General features: G+C 44.2%; 1 protein-coding gene across 1 annotated transcript; it reads left to right on the top strand.

The window, feature by feature from the left end:
- Window positions 1-2,784: 2,784 nt before the first annotated feature.
- Window positions 2,785-22,497, top strand: kcmf1 (potassium channel modulatory factor 1). Its single transcript, XM_084324308.1, has 7 exons — window positions 2,785-2,970; window positions 5,507-5,674; window positions 6,403-6,542; window positions 7,108-7,209; window positions 7,378-7,555; window positions 19,339-19,633; window positions 21,577-22,497. Exons 1-7 carry the CDS (start codon window positions 2,955-2,957, stop codon window positions 21,842-21,844), a joined length of 1,167 nt encoding a protein of 388 aa, XP_084180434.1. The 5' UTR covers window positions 2,785-2,954; the 3' UTR covers window positions 21,845-22,497.
- Window positions 22,498-23,152: the final 655 nt, after the last annotated feature.

Raw genomic sequence — 23,152 nt, 5'->3', positions numbered from 1 at the left:
AAAGTGCGGCCCCTAGTGTCCATTCAGCAGACTGCGGCGTGAATGTTCTACACAGCGCTTCATGACAGACGGGGAGGGGAAAGTGCGGCCCCTAGCGTCCATTCAGCAGACTGCGGCGTGAATGTTCTACAGCGCTTCATGACAGACGGGGAGGGAAAAGTGCGGCCCCTAGCGTCCATTCAGCAGACTGCGGCGTGAATGTTCTACAGCGCTTCATGACAGATGGGGAGGGGAAAGTGCGGCCCCTAGCGTCCACTCAGCAGACTGCGGCTGTGAATGTTCTACAGCGCTTCATGACAGACGGGGAGGGGAAAGTGCGGCCCCTAGCGTCCACTCAGCAGACTGCGGCGTGAATGTTCTACAGCGCTTCATGACAGACGGGGAGGGAAAAGTGCTGCCCCTAGCGTCCATTCAGCAGACTGCGGCGTGAATGTTCTACAGCGCTTCATGACAGACGGGGAGGGGAAAGTGCGGCCCCTAGCGTCCATTCAGCAGACTGCGGCTGTGAATCAGGGGCGGATTTAGGATTGTGGAAGATCCGGGGTTTATCCCAGATAGGTGCCCGCGTTAGCTGGCACGGATTTTTTTTACTTCGACACCACAACCTTTAACGTATACCACCACCTTAAAGCGGACAAAAGGCACTAGAGAACACTTAAATTCACACCCTTTAATTAATGAAGCAAACTATAATAATTTATAATAATAATAATAATAATAATAATAATAATAATAATAATAATAATAATAATAATAATAATAATAATAATAATAATAATAATAATAATAATAATAATAATAATAATAATAATAATAATAATAATAATAATAATAATAATAATAATAATAATAATAATAATAATAATAATAATAATAATAATAATAATAATAATAATAATACACTGTGTTTGTATAGCACCTTTCATACAAGAATTGCAGCTCAAAGTGCTTCACAGCAGTACAAAAAGACAGGCATAAAATGAGCACAACATTGGCAGATCAAGAGCAATGCATAAAGTGCAGACATAAAGCATAAAATAGATAGCAGTAAAATAGACAAAGTCAAGGTAAGACATAGAACATTAAATCACATCGTTTTTCATATTAGGATCTAAGATCTAGGGTTAACTCGCCGAACGTTGAGTGCCAGGACCCCCGAAAACCAGAGTATAGTCGGGTTTTCATCGTTGTTTCTTTTATTCGATATTTCCATTCATAAAGACATGCCGGCAGCCTGTGTTATCACTGGGGATGGGTCTGAGATCTCAAAAGTCCAATACCGCCGCCTAACACCTTGCGGCCGCTATTGCACTGCATTTGAAACGATGTGGCTTGGTGTCTGTCATTTTGGAAATGACACCAGACCACCCTGAAACTACACTCATATTCACGACGGTATAAAACGGAAATGTATGGATGGAAAAATTATCTGTTTTTTGCATCTTGACCGGAAGAAACTCAATGACAATCGACTATATTATTAGATCCATAGCTATAATATATAATATAGCTTTAGGCCTGCAAACACAGCCACGTATCCCCATGTTAAAAGGCGCTGGCCTTTCAACAGTAACAGTAAACAGCGCCATCTGGTGCTGAAAGTGTTAATATGCGTCTTTGTTTACGGTTTGATTATCACTGATACAAAGTAAAATAGTGCAGTGCAATAAAATAGTTAGTAAAATAGAATAAAATAATGCAATAGTGCATTGCAATAAAATAGTTATCATCGTATTTTTTCGGGAGGCCGGTAAGGAGTGCATACAGTAGTCGAGTCGGCTTGAGATAAAGGCATGGATCTGGTTTTCAGCTTCCTTTTGATTTATAAATGGCCGTACTTTACCTATGTTTCTAAGGTGGAAGAATTATGTTTTTGTCAACTTGTTGATTGTGATTTAAAGCTTAGGTCTGAGTCTACCATAACACCAAGACTTAACTCACTCAAATACAGTTAGCAGCTGGATAGACTACAGATGGAAATGAGCTTCTGCTAAATCTGGTGCAAACATATTTTCATGTAACAATGACTAATTGTAAAAAAAAAATTAATTTTTTTTTTTTTTGAAAATAGATTCTGGGCTTTTCAGAAAACATTCGGGGCTTGAGCCCAAGTAGCCACCCCCTAGCCCCGCCCCTGCTGTGAATGTTCTACAGCGCTTCATGACAGACGGGGAGGGGAAAGTGCTGCCCCTAGCGTCCATTCAGCAGACTGCGGCGTGAATGTTCTACTACAGCACTTCATGACAGACTGGGAGGCTTGAAGCCTTTTTACAACGCATCAGCGTTTCCGGGTTCCCGTTTTGCGCTCTGATTGGCCAGGTCATGTGACATGAGCGCCAATCGTAGGACGGCAATTTTCTACACTGGTTACGCTTAAGCACTCTTCGAAGTTGGTTAAGGTTAGAGTTTGTCTTAGAGCGTGACGGCAAGTTCTTTCGCCGGTTAAGCTTAGGCACTCTTTCAAAGTTGGTTAAGGTTAGAGTTTGTCTTAGAGCATGGCGATAGAACTCCAGGTAGTTTGCAGGCTGTTTCGACGCGGAAATGGGCAAACACGCTATTGGGCGCACATGTCACATGACCTGGCCAATCAGAGCGCCGGAAACGCGGATGCGTTGTAAAAAGGCTACACGCGACGGGGAGGGGAAATTGCGGCCCCTAGCGTCCACTCAGCAGACTGCGGCTGTGTGAATGTTCTACAGCGCTCCATGACAGAAGACGGGGAGGGGAAAGTGCGGCCCCTAGCGTCCACTCAGCAGAATGTTCTACAGCGCTCCATGACAGACGGGGAGGGGAACCACACAACTGTAAGCTGCGGATCCATCTTAGCTAAATACTAAATAGGAGAGAGGGAGACCGACCGCGTTTCTTCACTTTCATCTCACAAAAGCGGCATCCCCCCCCCCGGTGAACCGTGCTGGGGAGCCCGAGGAGGGGGCTGTGTCACTGTCTAGAGGATGTCCCGACATGAGGGTAAGTGGAGAAAAGAGACGTGTCCAGTGTGTCTTAGTTAGTGGTGGCTAACCTGGTTAGCTCGCCTAGCTAGCTAGCTAGCTGCCATGTTTTGTAGCCAGACGGGACTCATGATGGCGGCCGCCATGAATTTCAATCAACCTTTTGCCTTCAACCTCCTCCTCTCTCGTCGCTCGTCGTGTTAGTGGCAGTGGTGGTATATCCACTCGCGTCCGATCATGTCCACGTTATATAAGGAGTCTAGTTTTTAAAATAAAACGAGCCCCTTTCCCCCGTAATGACAATGCAAGCCTAATAGTCAGGGCCGATTGCTATAGCTAACGGTAGTAGCTATAGCTAGCTAGCTAGCAGGCTAACGTTAGTAGTTAGTAGTCCTTGCTCGCCTCGCAAAAGGTATTTCTGCACGATGCCCTTATTAACTGTATGAGTCGTGACTACATTGTCTTCTTTGAACACACACGGTCCATGTGTCAGTGGGTGATTGAGTTGCCACACCGTTCAGCCTCGCCTGGTCACACTGTCTTCTTGCCTGAATGCACTGTCATCAAGATCAAGTCCGAGGCCCCGATCAGTGACAGTGGGCCAACAACCACTAACCTGTTAGCCAGCGAGCTAACGTTAACTAAAGCTAGTTACCTTGTTGTTAATAAACAGATGGGGTCTGTATTATAAAGGCCACAGCCAACTTGACCAGGCCCTTATTATTATTACCAAACGACTGTAATAATAGACTAACCTGACTAGCTAGCTGGTGAACTTTTTATTTAATTTTTTTTATCAGGTCAGCAGTTGCTATGGTGTTGTCGTGTGCAAACAGTACTTTGACAGGCCATTCTATGTAGCACCAAAAAGACGTGACTTAATGTACAGTCTTCTATCAATCAGCTTGTTTGCATGGCTTGCAGAATTTTAGAGTGAATAGTTCTCTCCTAAGGAGGAGAAGGCACATTCTGTTCTTCCAGTGGGCCAAGGTACCACCAACTGGGGATGTAATGGGAGGCACTTTCCTTTACTACAACTGAAAAATGTAAGGCAAAAATGACTGTCTCTCTCAGTTGAGTTGTAGGCCTAAACCCAGGCTTTAGTGAAGCTCACTCTCTCTGGAACAGAGAACACGACGCTTCTTCTTGACAAGCAGGGGTGTCTGTCTGTCTTTGTTGACAGGTCCGTGTCTATAGCCGAGCCGTCTATCAAGAGTGTGACGGGCAGTGTGTCCATATGGGACTGTGCTTGGTGATTATGGACATGGCCGGTTTCTCAAGTCACCCAGATGTTCAGTGAGGGGCCCGCTGAGAAACGGGGTGTAATCTAGACCTGCTCGATGGGACTGGTCATTGGTCACCATGGGTTGGACAGCATTCGCTATGAACGCGCAGGATATCAAGGATGGCGGTGGCTGTATCAGTCAAGACCACCTAGTGAATTTACTGACCTGTAGTGTTTAATGGTCAGTTTAGTTTGATGTTTAGGGAACTAGATGGTAGTTTACTTCCAGGGGAACATAAGGTCAAGCATAAAGCTATGTTCTCGATTGAACTTTACCATAGATGTTTGCCCAGTGGCAGTACGACAGAGTAAAGATATAAGCTGCTATCCAAACCTGAGGGAAGGAAGTTTGCCAACTCCCTTTTCCTTCTGAATTCAGTTTGAAGATGTGATGGACTCATCATATTTCAATGTTAAACCACTGAAAGTGCTGACATTAGATCAAGTGTAGGAATTTCTGACTGTACACTATGTGAGATTTGGACTGCGCAAGCTCTTTCATCTTTTGGTCTCTGGCGATGTCAGGCGCTTACCTATATAGCCTCATTTCAAATTAGCTAGCTTTTAATGTAGACCACAGTGCCATAAAGGGTCCCTTGGTAAGATAATGGGGTTGTCAAAGGAATGTATAATAGCTATCCTATCCAATCTCACAAGGTGAAAATATCCATGTGTGCTGCCAATGGCAGCAATACACGAATGCACGCAGTTGAGCAAACAGCCCAATAGCATAGCAATACTATGGTATGTGATATGATATGACGGCTGGCAAAGGCCGCGAAAAGGTCGTTTGGAGGACAGATGGAGGGCTGTCTCACGGTTTCTCTTTCCTTCCGTCGTACTCCGGCACCCATCCTCTCTTTCTTTGTTCTCAATGGGTACGTTTTCATGTCGGGGAAGTTGAGAATGAAAAAAGAAAGAAATATAGACTCGGTGTAAAAACAACTGCAAAGAGGGACAAGGCCACAGTCTAAAAAGCACATAGCCTCGTCGCTGGGTTTTAACTAATGAGACCTCGCTAGTGACGTCCATCGAAATGCCAGAATTCCTCACGGACGACTGGCACTTGTGGTTCGGTCTGTGGCATTGCCAAGCACATGCTGATGTGAGTCAGACTGGCTTAGAAGTCAAGAAAGACCGCTGGCTCTTACACACACACACACACACGCACACCCAACTGCCCGCTCTCACAAGCATATGGAATTCACAAGTTTATCGACGGCTCCCGATGTTGACAAATACAATCTCCTCTCTGTTGTCTCCTTGGCAGGTGTGAGCTGTGACGCGTGTTTAAAAGGGAACTTCAGAGGCCGACGGTACAAGTGTTTAATTTGCTACGACTACGACCTGTGTGCCTCGTGCTACGAGAGTGGAGCCACGACAACGAGACACACAACAGAGCACCCCATGCAGTGTATATTAACCAGGGTAGACTTTGGTAAGGAGGACCTGGCCCACACACGGCCTGGATGGAGAGACTGTCTGTGTAATAAGTAATAACAGTAATGACATTATGCTTGTTGGAGGATGATGTAGTAGTGGCCTAATTGTTTCACGGTGACTTCATAATAAACACCGTAGAGGGTTTTCCATCCCAGTGGGGTTCAAGAAGTTCCCATTTCCATAACTTGGTTTGTATTTGACTCACTAACCGGTTATAGTAATGAGTGACCGTACCGCGAAGGCCTAATTACAAATGGTCTGTTTTGACGGTAATTATTTTGCTCATTAACCCTTCCACTGCGACAATACAGAAGGTTGACCCTTCCACTGCCACACGACAAAGGGTTAACACTTTCACAACCACACTACAGAATGTTAACCCTCTCACTACCACACTACAGACCGTCTGTAGTGTGGTAGTGAAAGGGTTAACCTTCTGTAGTGTGGTGGTGAAAGGGTTAAACACATTTCCTGTGCTGAGAATGTAACATTTGAGTCGCTGGGTGTGAACGTTGATTTAGATTAAAGATTTAATTAATTAAATTAAGATTAAAATGTATCGTCATTATACAGCATCAGTGACCGTGACCTTAGTGGGTCAACCACTAACGTTAGCGAATTAATGTCAACTAAGTTTAGTTACCTTGTTAAACAGATGGCATTCTATCCGATGATGGTAACTGTAACAGGCGTGTTGTTGTTGTTGTGACTCTCCCTTTGCAGACTTGTATTATGGAGGCGAGACGTTCTCAGTAGAGCAACCCCAGTCGTTCACATGTCCCTACTGTGGCAAAATGGGATACACGGAGACGTCCCTACAGGAGCATGTCACCTCGGAGCATGCAGAGACTTCCACAGAGGTGGTGAGTGGACCGGGGCCAAAAGACTATCGATCAAGAATGGGACCTAGACTAAATAATTTATTCAGTCGGGAGGATTAGGACAGTACTTATTCCATGTAAGTGAAACCAGCCGATAGAGAACGGAGCAGATTTGGGACAGTCCAAAAGAGACCTTTAATGTACCTCCTGAGATATATTATTGGCACACATTAGGTGTCAAGAAATGTAAGAGCCTTTTTCTCATTCTGAGGAATATTACTGTTACTTTACACACAACATATACTGAAACACCCTTTCTAGGTTTTAATAGTTAGAATGGCTACGTGTTGAGTTTAATTCTGAACTGGCCCAATGCCGTCAGACAAGTTTGGAGATTTCTTTTAATTGGCCCAGTGTCTTCAGACAAGTTTGAAGATTTCTTTTAATTGGCCCAGTGCCTTCAGACAAGTTTGGAGATTTCTTTTAATTGGCAGAGTGCCTTCAGACAAGTTTGGCGATTTCTCGTCTAGTTCCTGGCATTAGTACCATTCCTACATTGCCTGTCAATCAACCCACTGGCTAATACTGTTGTTTCCCTCTCTTTCAGATTTGTCCAATATGTGCTGCGTTGCCAGGAGGAGACCCCAACCATGTGACAGATGACTTTGCAGCTCATCTCACACTTGAACACAGAGCACCTAGAGATTTAATATCCTTTTATTCATGTGTGTGTGTGTAGACACGTGTTTATTATATGCGCAGATACATTTCTGCCTTACTAAGATGTATCGAGTGTTTCCTTGCATGTCTTGTGTTTATACCTCGTGAGAACAGGTCCTCTTGTGCCTCTTTGTTTCCTTAACGCGCCTTGTTTTACGATGAGTCCAGTGGCGTTCGGCATGTGCGCAGGATGTTCCACCCTGGGCGAGGCTTGGGCGGTCCCAGGGCACGCAGGACCAACATGCACTTTACTAGCAGCTCAACAGGGGGGCTCTCCTCCTCACAGAGCTCCTCCTACTCCCCCAGCAACAGGGAAGCCATGGACCCCATCGCAGGTGAGGACCAGGGGTCGGGGGGAAACCGCCCCTCACGGTGTGGCCTAAAAAGTGGACGTGCCTATTGAGGTGCCACACCATTGCCCCATTGAATAAACTGAAGCCAGGCTTCCGGGTGCCCCGGCACTGAATCGACACACGCAGTGTTCCCACTCTTGCTTTCGGCTTCGAGATTCAGAAGCTGGCTTCAGTTTATTCAGTGCACATGACTCAGTGGTGAGGATCTTCAGGCCTGAGAGTGGCAGCTAGTCTTTCTGTATGGTTGCACTGGGATACACTGCTCACGATGTACCTTTTTATAGATGGGTTTCTCGACTCGGTTTGTGTGTTTGTGTGTGACGCGTCCGAGTGGCAAAAAGAGATGTAATCCTGATCAAAACGGGGCAGAGTACAATATATTTGCATTTATTAGCCATGCTAGCGAGCTAAGCAATCAATACATGCCCAAGCTTAGCCATATAACAGGTGTAAGAGTCACACTCACAGCCATGCTGAATCGGCAAAATGGCGTCCAAGCCATTTTCATTTTAAAGGGTGAGTTCAGAATATTGGCCCCCTAGCCCTATATTTCCTACTTACTAACGGTGATTGGATTGGTAGTTATTTCTCAGCACAGTCCATGTTGTTCTTTACACTGGATACCCGCCACAAAACCAATACAAGTCCTGAAATAAACACTGAAATCTACTTTGGCTGCACTGTGTGCAGTAGGTTTCAGCCTTTATTTCAGGGCTCGCACAGGCGGGGGCACTTTGCATTGGTTTTGTTGCTAGCCAGGCCAACCATACATTGTATCCAGTATAAAGAATAGAATGGATTATACAGAGAAGGAACTACCGATCGACAACATTGGTAAGTTCAACTAACGGGGAGACTTCACAAATTAAAGCAGCTGGTTTAAGATGAAACGATGGTACAGAATGTAGCGTGGCTAGCGGAATTAATAACGCAAAATCTTTGGCGCCCATCACCGAAGGACCACATGAGCAGAGCCCTGCCCTGTATATGGCTCTGGGGTGATCGCATCCCGTCAGGCTGATTGGTAGGGAGCTCTGGAGCCCCGCCCCTTTCAGACAATGAGGGGCCAACCCTGTTGTACCTGTAGGTCTTAGGGCGGCGCCGGGATGCTACCGGTGGCCGCACAGAAGGAGAAAGACGACGTGAAGGTGAGAGCGTGGTGGACTTGGATTAGCAGTTGGGACAGTTGGAGGACAGAGATGAACAGGGTATCTGCGGGGGTATTAAAAATATAAAATTCATAATTCTCAATTGAAGGCCTTAAAAGGTATATAAAAAGTCTTAAACTTAATTTGCACAGCTATTACATTTTTGGGGGTGCACTGCAGCTCGACTGTCGGTGGATGAAATAATATTAAATATATGAAATGTATTCAAGTCATTGGTTTTTGCGGGGCTACCAGGAGCTTGGTGCGTCTGGCGAGAGCTTGTATGGAACGCGCCAGAATCTAAAATGGCGTGCAAGTGCAGCCTCCAGTTGCTAGTATGGTTGTGAAATTGGTAGGGATGCTCGATATTGGCTTTTTTACCTATACCGATCGACAATGCTGAAATGAAACGGAGGACATTTAATTTAATAATGTCATTTATCAGCTATCTGTGATAGGAGTGCAGATGTTTCTGCACTCCCTGCAAGAAGAATCACATATTAGTTGTTTCTCATGAGTGGGATTCATCCAAAAACTGAGATAAGAGTGTTCTTCATTACTGGAAAAGATTCACTCGGAGGCGCTTTAACAATGGATCACTAGAAGGCTTGTCAGGGGCAAGGTCATCTCTTTAGACTGAGGAATTTAACAGTCAGTTTTCCAAACACCCCACCCCACACATCAATCCCCACCACATCCCTATCCAAGACACACACCCAGACGTGTCACTGACTCTATTCTTCTGATAGCAGGTGTTTAATCAAAGATCCCCGCTTTCTAGTCTTGCACAAGGACCAATCAGCATGGGTATGGGCGGGTTCATTTTCCATTGATGGGGATTTGATTGGCTGTTTACCTGCGGTCGCAGGATTAATAACGTTAGTTTGACCAGATAAACAATTAAAAAATACTAATTAAAATGGTTGGACCTGCAAGATTTGTACTTTGTACTTTGTAGGTCTGCATTTTAAATGTAAGGAGTAAAAAGTATGTTTTTATTCTCTGAAATGTAATGGAGTAAAAGTACAAAGTATACAAACCTAATAATACTCGAGTAAAGTACAAATCCCCCAAAACAGTACTTAAGTATTGTAACGAAGTACAATTACTCAAGTACTTTACACCCCTGAGTGTAGGTTAGTTTATTAGGACAAGTGCATGACAGTAAGGTTAGTTAGGGTTAGATTTATTTTATTTTATTTTTTTAATTTTATTTCAGATAATGGTTGAAGAAGTGCGTCTTTAGTCGACGGCGAAAGATTGGATGGGTTTCGGCTGTCCTAACTGGGGTGGGTAGTTCATTCCACCATTGTGGGGCAAGGACTGAGAATAGGCGTGTAGGTGGTGTATGTGTTTGAGGATGATATCCTTCAAACAGGCAATAGTGATGATATAATTTGGGCAGTGCTGAGCTGGGTTCCTTTCCTCCAGTGTATTTGTCCCCCGGCCCCACCCAATGGCCCCATGCACACACACACACACACACACACACACCACACCACACCACACCACACCACACCACACCACACCACACACACACACACACACACACACACACACACACACACACACACACACACACACACACACACACACACACACAAAGTAAAAATAAAATGTGAAAAAAAATGTTGATTTTTTTTTTTTTTTTTTTTTTTTTTTTAAACTTCGATTTTTTTTTAATGTTCGAAGCTTGTGCCATCGAACGAAGCTTCGAAGTATTTAAGACAGCCCTAATACCTTTGACCATAAATAAAATCAGAATTTGTTCTTACTTGCTTGCCTGGGTAAATCAAGGTTATAGAAATGTAGAAAAAAAAATCTTTTTTTAAAATACAGATATTTTCCGATATCACATTTTAATGCCAATATCGGACATCCCTAGAAATTGGTATTCAATTTAGCTCTAAGTGGTATTGAAAAGGAAGGTCTTAAAAAGTCAAAAATTGTACGTGTTGATTGAAACCTGCAGATACCCTCATGACATGGTGTAAGAGAACCATGTGATTGGTTAGGAATTAAATGAAGGCGGAGAAAGGCTCAATCTAGGAACTCCTTTTTTTTTTTTGAAAAGGGAGCTAGGGGTCCAAAATTCACCCTTTTAAAACTACTTTTTGCCAGTCGAGTGTTTGTGGTTTCTCCTTGAAGCCCGTTGTACTTTTTTAGTGCAGCAGCTCAGTGCAGGTCAGGAGCAGGTCAATCACATGTCTCAGTAGGTATTGCTTATTTGTTTGAGTACAGTGTTTTACTAATGGGAAACCCTTCTATATAGGCAAGTCAGTGTTTATACTTGGAAAGACACAATGTAATTCCACCCCGGTTTTGACCGCACCATAACACTTTCAATGCCGGAGCTCTGTGCAAGCTTTAGTGCTTCCTTGCCACCACCCACTTCAATGATGGAGCTCTCATATTTGCAAACGCATAAACTATGTCTTAAATTATGTCTTAAATTATGGCTATGTGTCTAATCTGGCCGTCGCTTATCAATGACTTGTTTGCAGTCAACATTGTTGAAACGGATTGTTTTTTAATCGGTTCATTTCCGTTTTATACCATTTTGAAAAACTCGTTTTTTGAAAGTTTCAGGAAAATATACAGATTCTGTGATAAACGCCCTTTACTGGAATATTCTGGAATACACAAAAAACGTTGTCATTTTTCGGCCTATTTATGAATCGTTTTCTAATAAACGCTAGATTATCGATAGTATATGTGTACTTAGAGAAGCGAGCTGAAAAATCGAATCTCTTATTTCCTGATCGCACACACACAGGGCACACGCTGATATCTCTGTGAAAACAGCTCTGATTATCCTAAGACTGGTAAAATAGATTCCTTACCCCGGATGTTCTCCAAAAAGATTATTCCCATTCCTGATCGCCATTCCAAATATCGATCGCGTTTATTGATCCAACGCTGCGTACTGGAATTATGTATTCCACGCTGCTTTGGGGCTCGGAAATGACTTGGATCCTCTCTGGTGGCTTGCGCGAAAAGTAAAATGAGAAAGCTGGATTCCCCCCCCCCCATGTGTTTCATTCAATCCATTACAAAGGGGTGCAGTACCACAGGGAGACGATAGGGGGTGGCATTTTCCCAATGGAGCTCAGAGAGAGATTGCAGCACTTAACGTGAGACTAGATTGATGAAATATGAATTCAAATCGCTAATGAAAAAACAAACGACATATCGCGTCGTTGTCAATGAACGGTCGGCATGAACAAACGACATATAGCATCGTTGGCATTGAAAGTGTTAATGTGCATCCAAGATCACTATGGTCAGTATGGACGTCCATGTCATGGTCAGTATGGACAGCCATGTCATGGTCAGTATGGACGTCCATGTCATGGTCAGTATGGACAGCCATGTCATGGTCAGTATGGACAGCCATGTCATGGTCAGTATGGACGTCCATGTCATGGTCAGTATGGACAGCCATGTCATGGTCAGTATGGACAGCCATGTCATGGTCAGTATGGACGTCCATGTCATGGTCAGTATGGACGTCCATGTCATGGTCAGTATGGACAGCCATGTCATGGTCAGTATGGACAGCCATGTCATGGTCAGTATGGACGTCCATGTCATGGTCAGTATGGACAGCCATGTCATGGTCAGTATGGACAGCCATGTCATGGTCAGTATGGACGTCCATGTCATGGTCAGTATGGACAGCCATGTCATGGTCAGTATGGACATCCATGTCATGTTCAGTATGTACAGCCATGTTATGGTCAGTATGGACACTGACAGCCATGTTATGGTCAGTATGGCAGCCATGTTATCTATATGGGATGTTAACATGGAGCTGACAGCCCGCTGTCCTGTTAAGACAATTGCTCCTCTTCTAAATCTGTTGTCAGACTCTGTGTTGCTATTAAGGGAGTATAAAGCCGTACTACAAAGGCTACACAATGTGTGTGATTACTTTAGATGTGTCTAAGGCACATTCAGCCAGGTAAAACCACTTTTTAGACGTATGCACCTTGGACATGGAATGAGCTGCAAGATATCCTTACCTTAGAAGCACATCCTTTGAATTATTTTACACACCGCCTCGAAGGAAACTTGTTTGATGCACGGCCAGGTACCGGTCCGCGACCCGATGGTTGGGGACCTCTGCTATAGAGCCATCTCTCTATACTCCGTTATGCGCAAGCTTACAGACTTGCGGAGCGCGTACTGGAGTAGATTATTCAATGCGACTGCCAGCCAGCTTTTGTGTGACGTAACGAACGAAGATGATCTCCCAATTCAGAACCGATTTAACACAAACGGTTCCAAAGTAGGGCTGAGCCCAAACGTTCCAAGGTTCGGACCTTCGTTTGTTACGTTGGCACTCAAATCCTAATGAATGGGTTTGAACCTCCGCTTTAAATAATTTTTTTTAAATAATTTTATTTAAAATGTATTTATTTTACACGAAAGATATATATCAGAATGTGATATATCAGAATATCACAGTACTATGTTGTGTTTACAATAATTTGAAAGTCACGCATGAACACAGACACAACAGTCTAGTCGAGGTGAGGAGGGGTCACCGTCATCAGGAAATGAAATCATGCACAAAAAAAAGAGACTCACTCGGAATCGGAAAGGTCTTTATTTGCCAAGTAGTTTTCACATACAAGGAATATGCTTTGGTAGTTTTCGGTGCGACATACATTAACATACAACATTAACACATACATTAGTGGACAGACATTAACAGACCAATAATACAGAGGTGGAGTAAGATCAAATGAAATATGAACTAAGTTGAGCACAATAGAATATGATATAATTATGAAATAAAATAAAATATAGGCCAGGGCTGTACAACTGTAAATAAAGAGGTTGAATAATATTAAGTGGGATATAAACTAAATTAAATATAGCACAATAGAATCTGAGAATTTACAATAAAGATAAAATAGGAATAGGCCAGGGCTGTGCAATGGGCAATTATGTGCAAAGAGCAGGCACGTTGGAACTTTAAATCGGTAGGGGGTGCAGCCTTTGAGATTTTTATTTTTATTTATTTTTGCGCAGTGGAGAAAAACAGAGTTGGGACACATTTCCTTTAGTCTAGCCTGTACCACCCAGACATGTTGCTGGCCCCGTCAAAACAGTATCCTATCAGCCTCTCCATGGGCAGGTCGAGGCGTAAAAGATGTCTTTTATACACAAACAGCGTCTCGGCTGTTGTGTCTGGGCCGGGCATTGTAAAAAAACCCAAAAGAAGTTCTGAGCTTCCAAGTTGTCATCGGCGAACTGTATATTACACGAGAATTGTTCTTTTCCAGTGACATCAGTGGTTCCGTCAGCGCTCAAGCCAAAGAATGGGCTTTTGGATGCTTTGCCTCTAATTTGTCGCTGAATATCATGGGCAAACAGCTGTAAGATTTTGTTTTGGATGTTGTTGGACATCCAGTTGTCTCTCTTTTGGAGCCAATTCTTCAACTCGGGATCAGACTCGGTGCGCACTGAGTCTCTGTCTCTCTCTGACGTTTATCAGATTTAGTGGGACTGTCACTGGGACCGGCGGGACGTTCCGAAAAGAAATCTGATATTTTTCTTTTCTGCGAGTGAGACATTCTGACGTGCTAGCAAAGTCTGACTACTAGCTAAAATCGACTGATTGCGCAAGCACTGTATCACAGACGGCTCAGTGGTTCGTGGCGTGTGCGTCTCCTCTCCGACACCAGAGACAGGAAGTACTTAGCCAGTAGCCACTCCCCTCAGACGCAACTGTAGTTTTTTCACACAGCAAGGAAAATAATACTGTCGGACAATCTAACAATAATTAACACATTTACAAGTCTTATTACGTTTTGCAAATAAGGAGACGTATAGAGAACATTTCAAAGCACTCGAAATTGCCAATACCTCCATTTCAACCTATTTCTGAATTGCACGACATTTGGGGGTTTTCTGAGGAATCGTGATCTCCTCCACAAGACGGGTTAGACTGTGCCGGCCCGCCGGGTCACAAATGTCCTGGTCCCACATATACCATCTGGTTGTCGCATCCTCCAATCTCTAAGTTCTGTCTCCGCTTTAGTTTCATAAACGGGTTCATCTAGTCCCTCCTACTGCAAGTCACTATAAAAGGTCATGTGAACAGAGAGCCCGATGTGTCCCAACACCCCCCTCCAGCTGTTGATCCCACAGTGTGGCCTGTCTGACCTCCAGAGGTTTAACCCTTTCACTACCACACTACAGAAGGTTAACCCTTTAACTACCACACTACACTGTCTGTGGTGTGGCAGTGAAAGGGTTAACCTGCTGTAGTCTGGTTGTGAAAGGGGTTAACCCTTTGTCGTGTGGCAGTGAAAGGGTTAAGAACATTTGTTCTGTGACCACCCCAGTATTCAACGTGTTCATCTTATATGCATGTGAGATTCATTGCCCTCATAGAGATTGTCCAGGTGAGACCTAGATCATACACAATACCAAGATGTCATTGATTTGAAATTCCTTTCTCATAGTGTAAAGCATGAGCCTGGTCTAAATCTAACTCCTCTGTACCTCTCTATAGGGAGGTGTAGTCTGACGTCACTTTAGTTTCCCGCGCGGTCCACCGGTATAGGGATTTATCATTGGGAAAATGTGTTATCGGCTATTGTAATAATTCTGCCTCATGAACATTGGCAAGCTTTCCATTTTTGCACAAAATGAGTTCCTTTCTATCACTAACATTATTGTTTAAGCATTTTTGGTTGAAATAAAATAATACGTAATTATTTTACGATTTAATAGCGAATTGTTTCATGTTGAGCTATAGGTTGTGGATGAATACACACAGAAAGGTACACCATGCCAATGTTCATGCTTTATTTCGTTTAAACGAGACGATTTAGGAATGTGTCCATTGGAAATACATTGCAATTTCAAGCAAGGTGGACCGGCCGGAAACAACAATGACGTAACCAACCACTACACCTCCCTATTCTCTGACCACAGCTGTTATCTCTGAAACCCAACTCTTCATACACCACCTTGATAAAACACGGGTCACACATCCCTCACATCTCACCGCCTCCAGGTCACTAATTTCTGCCTCACCCAACAACTCTTTAAGTGTGTGAGTAAATTACCCCTTATCAAATATGGCTCAAGATTATATAATTCTATAGTGAATTATGTCACATCAGTTACCATTCATAATAATAACGTTACATTACCTCCACTCTGTCTGCCAGGATGTCTTGAGTGTTTCGGTACAGCCAGGATGTCTCGAGTGTTTGGGTCCATCTAGCTACAGCTTAACCTCGTCTGTCCGTATCAATAGTCCATGAACGCTACGTGAAGTGGGCGACATGTTGTCGGCACGATTTTCCAATGCACAAACGCCAACTATTGTTTTTATCTTTTTTAGATATCGCTATGGAAGCAGTATTCCAACGCAACAAACCTTTCGCTGTAATGCTCCTCTCCAGTCTCGTGCTTCAAGCTTCTACTATTTACGTTTTCCTGCTCTCACACGCACACTCGCGCCTCACGAGATACCAGAGCGAGACTTCTGAATGAGATTTCTGTTTCAGTGGCAAAAACAAGCACTTTTAGTTGACTTATTGTACTTGGCAACCAAATCAAAATAAGAGGGAATTATTTTCATCAGATATTATGACCAGACCGGATTTAAATATGTCGGACTTCAACAGATTTTCCCTTTTTAATTTTTTTTACCAGTTAACAGAAACAAAGTTTTCTGAGGGAAGCAACAGTTGTGATTGGAGGATCAAGAAAAGAGGATGGGGCTTGATTGATTGATTGAATTTATTTGATCATTCCTAAAACTGCCCAGCAGGAATTAGGGATGGGCATTTTAAAGACAAATCCAGATCGATTGATCGCATGCTATACTCGATTGATCGTGTATTACTCGAATTTTTTTAACTAAAAAATATATATTAGAATTTTTTTTTTTTTACTTATTTTTGTTCATTTTACGTATATATGTTTAAGGAAACCAACAAACAGTTATAATCTTACACATACATGTGAAAAAATATTTATAAAAATTTATTATTTAGATTTTTCTCATAGCTACGAGTAATCGATTAATTACTCACGCCCATCCCTAGCAGGAATACATACATACATACATTTGAAAAGTCATCGAGGTTAAAAACACAATAAAGCGTAAAGGCTTATTTCTATTGTGGACCTCTACACTTGAGATGGGTCCACTGTATCTCCAGGTGTGGTTTGGTAGGCATTCAAGCTGGATTGCTTAAGTTATTCATACTGCATTGTTGGAATTTGTCTGTAACCAAATTCCATTTTATCAGTAAAAACCACAAGGGAAAGGACACTATAGCCCTCCTCTTTGCGGGACCAGAGCCCACAGTGGAAAACACTTGATCGTAACAAAGACGACGCCTGGTCAGCTGACTCACTTTTGGATAATGTGCTCTCTTGTGCCACTACTCAAGTGGATGTTCACTTATTCACAAGCCTCCGTTTGTTTTTTTGCTGATTCGGTTGTGGTACCCAAGGTAGACTCATGTGACGCTGGCTATGTAAATTAGTGTTTTCAATCTCTATTGTTTGCGATTTCTTCATGTGCTGTGATTTAGTTGGGACAACCTTAGTGTAGACCTATGTAACGAGTAGTATATCCGTGTAGGCCTATGTCAAGTCAAGTCAAGAGTTTTATTTGTCAAAGCATACAAGCATACAGTGAAATGCGGGGGGTCATGCCTGCAGCGAGTGTGGGCATGTGCAGCATGGATGTGTGTATGTGTTCATGCTAAAGTGACTGCTTAGTGTGTGAGCGTATACAGTGTGTGTGTGTGCTCATGTGTGCTTGTGTGTGGAGAGTTCAGTGTTCAAGACTCTGATGGCCTGGGGGAAGAAGCTGAGCCGAAGTCTCTCTGTCCTAGTTGCTGGTGTTCGCAGGCGTTTGCCTGACCGCAGCAGCTTGAACAGGCTGTTGTTGGGGTGGTGAGGGTCTTTCATTATTCTGCAGGCTCTGGATTTGCACCTCTTGTTATATAAGACCTGCAGGGGTGGTAGTGCAATAGCCGTAGTACGCTCAGCTGAGCGCACCACTCTCTGTAGGGCCTTCTTGTCCTGTGCCGTGCTGTTTCCATACCAGGCAGTGATGTTTCCAGTCGAGATGCTCTGTACAGCTCCAGAGTAGAAGGACTGGAGTATCTTTCCTGATACTCTGAACTTCCTTAACTGTCTCAAGTGGTAGAGGCGCTGCTTTGCCTTCTTTACGACTGAGTCTGTGTGTGTTGTCCATGTCAGGTCCTCTGAGATGTGGACCCCCAGGTACTTGAAGCTGCTCACCCTGTCCACGATAGCCCCGTTTATCCTCAGTGGTGTGTGTGTCTCCTGCTGTCTCTTCCTAAAATCCACGATCAGCTCCTTGGTTTTACCAATGTTCAGGAGCAGGCTGTTGTAACGACTACTATATCCGTGTAGGCCTATGTAGTGACTAGTATATCCGTGTAGGCCTATGTAACGACTAGTATATCCGTGTAGGCCTATGTAACGACTAGTATATCCGTGTAGGCCTATGTAACGACTAGTATATCCGTGTAGGCCTATGTAACGACTAGTATATCCGTGTAGGCCTATGTAACAACTAGTATATCCGTGTAGACCTATGTAACGACTAGTATATCCGTGTAGACCTATGTAACGACTAGTATATCCGTGTAGGCCTATGTAACGACTAGTATATCCGTGTAGGCCTATGTAACGACTAGTATATCCGTGTAGGCCTATGTAACGACTAGTATATCCGTGTAGGCCTATGTAACGACTAGTATATCCGTGTAGGCCTATGTAACGACTAGTATATCCGTGTAGGCCTATGTAACGACTAGTATATCCGTGTAGGCCTATGTAACGACTAGTATATCCGTGTAGGCCTATGTAACGACTAGTATATCCGTGTAGGCCTATGTAACGACTAGTATATCCGTGTAGACCTATGTAACGACTAGTATATCCGTGTAGGCCTATGTAACGACTAGTATATCCGTGTAGGCCTATGTAACGACTAGTATATCCGTGTAGGCCTATGTAACGAGTCTAGCGACTAGTATATCTGACGGCAGTAGACTCACCAGAGTTTTGATGTTCCTGTCCCTACTCCGCTCCACCTTTTCCCCTCTAGCCTCCCTGGCCTGTTTAGTTTATTTAGTTTAGTTTATTTATTTTGCACATTATTTAAAAAGAAAAAAAACAGTGCTAGGAGGGAACGAAGCCCAAAGGGCTTGTACAAAGTTCCACTCTCATCTCATTGTCCATAAACAATATGAACGAAATACATGTAAACATGGTCTAGAAAATAAACTACAGAACAGGATCAGAGACATAAGGCAGACACTATAGCGAAAACATGAAAGATTGACACGAGTCAATAACGAGAACAATTATATATATATTTTTTAGTACAAGATGGCAAAGGAGAGGAGAATAACATATTAACAGTATATAATGAGGAAAAAGAAACAAGCAGCATACAGTAGATGTAACACTGATGCACAGGAGTAACTTAATGTGATGGTGATTTATGATGAAATTAAATGAGCTCTGTGTTCCTAGGATGTAGAACTTAACACGGAGCCTCTCCTCTCTCTCTCCCCCCCCCCCCCCCCACCGCAGAGCTGTTGTCTCAGCTGTCGGGTGTCCGGCGTTCGGCGGGGGGCCAGCTCAACTCGTCGGGGCCCTCGGCGTCCCAGCTGCAGCAGCTCCAGATGCAGCTGCAGTTGGAGCGCCAGCAGGCGCAGGCGGCGCGGCAGCAGCTGGAGACGGCCCGCAACGCCACGCGACGCGGCAACAACCCGGGCAACATCGGCGCCACCATCCCCCAGCCCAGCGCGGCGGCCGCCAACACGACCGCAGTGGCAGAGGGCAACCCCTCCTCCTCTAACCACAGCTCCCAGTTCCTCCTAGCACGGTGAGCACAGCCCCTCCTCCTCCTCTAACCACAGCTCCCAGTTCCTCCTAGCACGGTGAGCACAGCCCCTCCTCCTCCTCTAACCACAGCTCCCAGTTCCTCCTAGCACGGTGAGCACAGCCCCTCCTCTAACCACAGCTCCCAGTTCCTCCTAGCACGGTGAGCACAGCCCCTCCTCTAACCACAGCTCCCAGTTCCTCCTAGCACGGTGAGCACGGCTGGTCTGTCACTCCGCCGGGTTCTGTACGATCTCCAGGTGCTTCTCTCTCAAGTACTGTAGTCTCCCGGTTCCTAACGCACACCCCGATGTCACTACTGTAGTCTCCCGGTTCCTAACGCACACCCCGATGTCACTACTGTAGTCTCCCGGTTCCTAACGCACACCCCGATGTCACTACTGTAGTCTCCCGGTTCCTAACGCACACCCCGATGTCACTACTGTAGTCTCCCGGTTCCTAACACACACCCCGATGTCACTACTGTAGTCTCCCGGTTCCTAACACACACCCCGATGTCACTACTGTAGTCTCCCGGTTCCTAACGCACACCCCGATGTCACTACTGTGCATACATTAAAAGAAAATTAAATATAAATTATACTTTTTTTTTTATACAGCTACTGTTTTATATATACTGTTTTTTTAGTAATAACTAGAAAGTAATGGTATTTATTCAACAACAGGTGATTGATTAATGATACTAATACAAATCTATACAATGAGTATGGGGCTGCAGCACTGCAGATATACCCTACTCCAATGATCCACACACGGACATTACACGGTGTTGCACTCGCTACCCAGTGGCTCTGCAGATATACCCTACTCAGTCTACAAGGCTCCGTTGAAGTAGCACAGAGGATCTGTTGTGATTTTTGCACAATAAATATTCAACATTCTCTTTTGAGACTCCGCCTCAGACTCTTATCATTTGGCACTAAAAGCTAAACATTGTCACCGATATGGCTGTCCGCAACATGTCATTAATTGTGTACGAGAGGTGGTTCAGTGACGACTCTTAACGTGAGCTAGGTTAGCTAGCATGAGCTACCGAGAGATGGAAAGACTGTAACTTTACTGTTGAAAATGTGATTTACGTTGGAATACTCCTTTGCCAACTTGCTGTACTTTGCTTGCAGGTCTGCAGCCATTATTGCTGGATTATGAATAGCCCCAACTTTAGCCAAGGTAACGTTATGGCTAAACCTTTAACGTTAGTTAATGCTAGCTTTCGGTTAGCTCTTCAATGCTAATAACACAACCAAGCGAACCCATCAGAGCTCCCCGTCAACAGCGCTCTGTCGGGACGATGTGGCATTTAAGAAAGTATCTGCTGTTAAAATGACAAACAGCATTGACACTTTAATTCACGGTCGGTTAAACACACGTTTGTTTTATAACGCTCACAGCAGACCGCAGTGTTGTTGATAAATTACGTGGGGCCGGGGGGATTTAAGTTCCGCAAAAAAAGGTTCCGCACCGTTGCAATCGTACGGTGCACAGCCCGTACTGTACCGGAGGACCACATTGACACGGTACAGTACGTATCTGCGTACCGTTACACCCCTACCGTTCATGTTTCTACACTAAAAGACGCGTTAAGAATGGGAGACTACTGTAGTTACACCGTGAATGAAGCTCTTATTGTATTTCATAGGTTTTCTTTTTATCCTCTGCACGGCTTGTTGGTCCATTATAATTCTATACATTTTATAGGGTTTAATAACTCCTTTGCACACTTGTTCGTTCGTTTGCTTTATCTCTATCGCTCTCTCTAACTTCTAAAGAGAAGATATTCTGACTCCAAATAAAATGTAAAATAAATAAATGAATGCAACACTCCCCACGCGAAGGTAAGGCAAAACTCACTAAAAACCTAGCAATAGGAAAAAAAGTCATACCTAGTGTAACTCTAACTGATGTGACCCCCCCCCCGCCCCTCAGGTTGAACGAGCCTAAGATGTCGGAGGCGGAGCGGCAGGCGCTGGAGGGCGAGCGCGCCGACCGCAGCCTGTTCGTCCAGGAGCTCCTGCTGTCCACGCTGATGCGCGGGGAGAGCTCCTCTTCGGACGAGGACGAGCGGCGGGACTTCGGCGGCTTCGGAGCCATGGGCTGCGTGGATATCATGCCTTTAGACGTGGCGCTGGAGAACCTCCAGCTGCGGGAGGGCGGCACCGTGGGGAGGGAGCCGCCCCCGCCTCCGCCTCTTTGATGACGCCCCAGCGCCACGCAGACTGTGTCCTCTCTGCTGCAACTGCCAGTGACGGGCAGCACAAAAAAAATAAGAAAAAAAGTAAAAGAAAAAAAAGGCAGCAGCTGTTTTATTTTTTTCTTCTCCCCCCCCCTCCCACCCCCCACACTTTTGTTTTGTTTTCTTCTCTTTTTTTTGTTTTGTTTTGTTTTTTCTTTTTGTTCTTTTTTTTCTCTCTCTCTCTCTCTTCCCCCAAGAGTTTGTTTTTTGGTGATTGTAATTTCAGGTCTGTCACCTTTTTGTTACATTGTGAACAACCGTAAAGGAAGGAGAGCAACAGGGGCGGGGCCGGTGAGAGGGGAGGGGGGGGGGGGGGGGTGGGGCGGGGCTCTAAGTACAAGTGAGTGCGCAAAAGCAACCGAGTGAGCGAGCGAGAGAAGATAAATATATATATAAATATATATAAAGTTGATAATCAATTCCACATAACATTTTTTTTTCCTTTTAGCAGGTAAGCGTTACAGGTAGCCGTGGCAGACCGTTGCTTCCTCTATCATGCAAAAGGCTCTCCTTATAAATACTCCACATTCAAAACTGAAGAGGGCCTAGTCTCCTCTGATGAAGCTGCTGTGTGTATTTATGACTATTAATGAATAAAAAGTGCTTGGATGGTTTACCATAACTACTGCATGAGGTTATTTGACGCGTGCATGACTTTTAATGACACTTTTTTGGGTCATTAAAAGGGAAAAAATATCCCAAAGCTTTCTTCAACCATTTTAAAGGGTTACTTGAAATATGATTGAGTTTGAGAAATTTGAGGTATCGAAGAAAAGAAAAAACTGACATGCGGAAATTTAGGAACTTTTTAACATGACCTTTTCTTTTATTTTAAAAATTTTAGTAAAAGCAAAACAAAATTTGAATCTGCAGTAGCTTCTGAAGAAAACGATGCAATGTGTTTGTCTCTCAGCTCCAGATTCGCCCCTTTCTTTTTGTCTGTGACTTCACCGTCTGTATATCGATCGCTGCGCCCAAACGGCAGTGGAGCTACTAAAGACGACACCTGTTACCCCAGAGTCTGCTTCTCACACGGCAGACCAGTGCTAGGAGCAGGAAAAACAAGATCTCGCCTCTGACGTTTTCCTAGATGTGGACGTCGTTAGTGATAAGCTGTGTAAAGCACTAGTTTCTCATGTCTGCACACAACGTACAGAAGACTTAGTCTCTCCACCTGCTCCATCGCACTCTAACGTACAGAAGACTTGGGGCGTGTTCACACCTGAAAGTCCGCGGATAGTCCGGACTTTCTGGTGGACCAAATGTGAA

This window comes from Notolepis coatsorum (assembly GCF_963971535.1).
Source record: "Notolepis coatsorum genome assembly, chromosome: 11".
Lineage (NCBI taxonomy): Eukaryota > Metazoa > Chordata > Actinopteri > Aulopiformes > Paralepididae > Notolepis > Notolepis coatsorum.
Note: the sequence above shows the minus strand (reverse complement) of the source record. Positions and strands in the feature narration are given on the sequence as shown.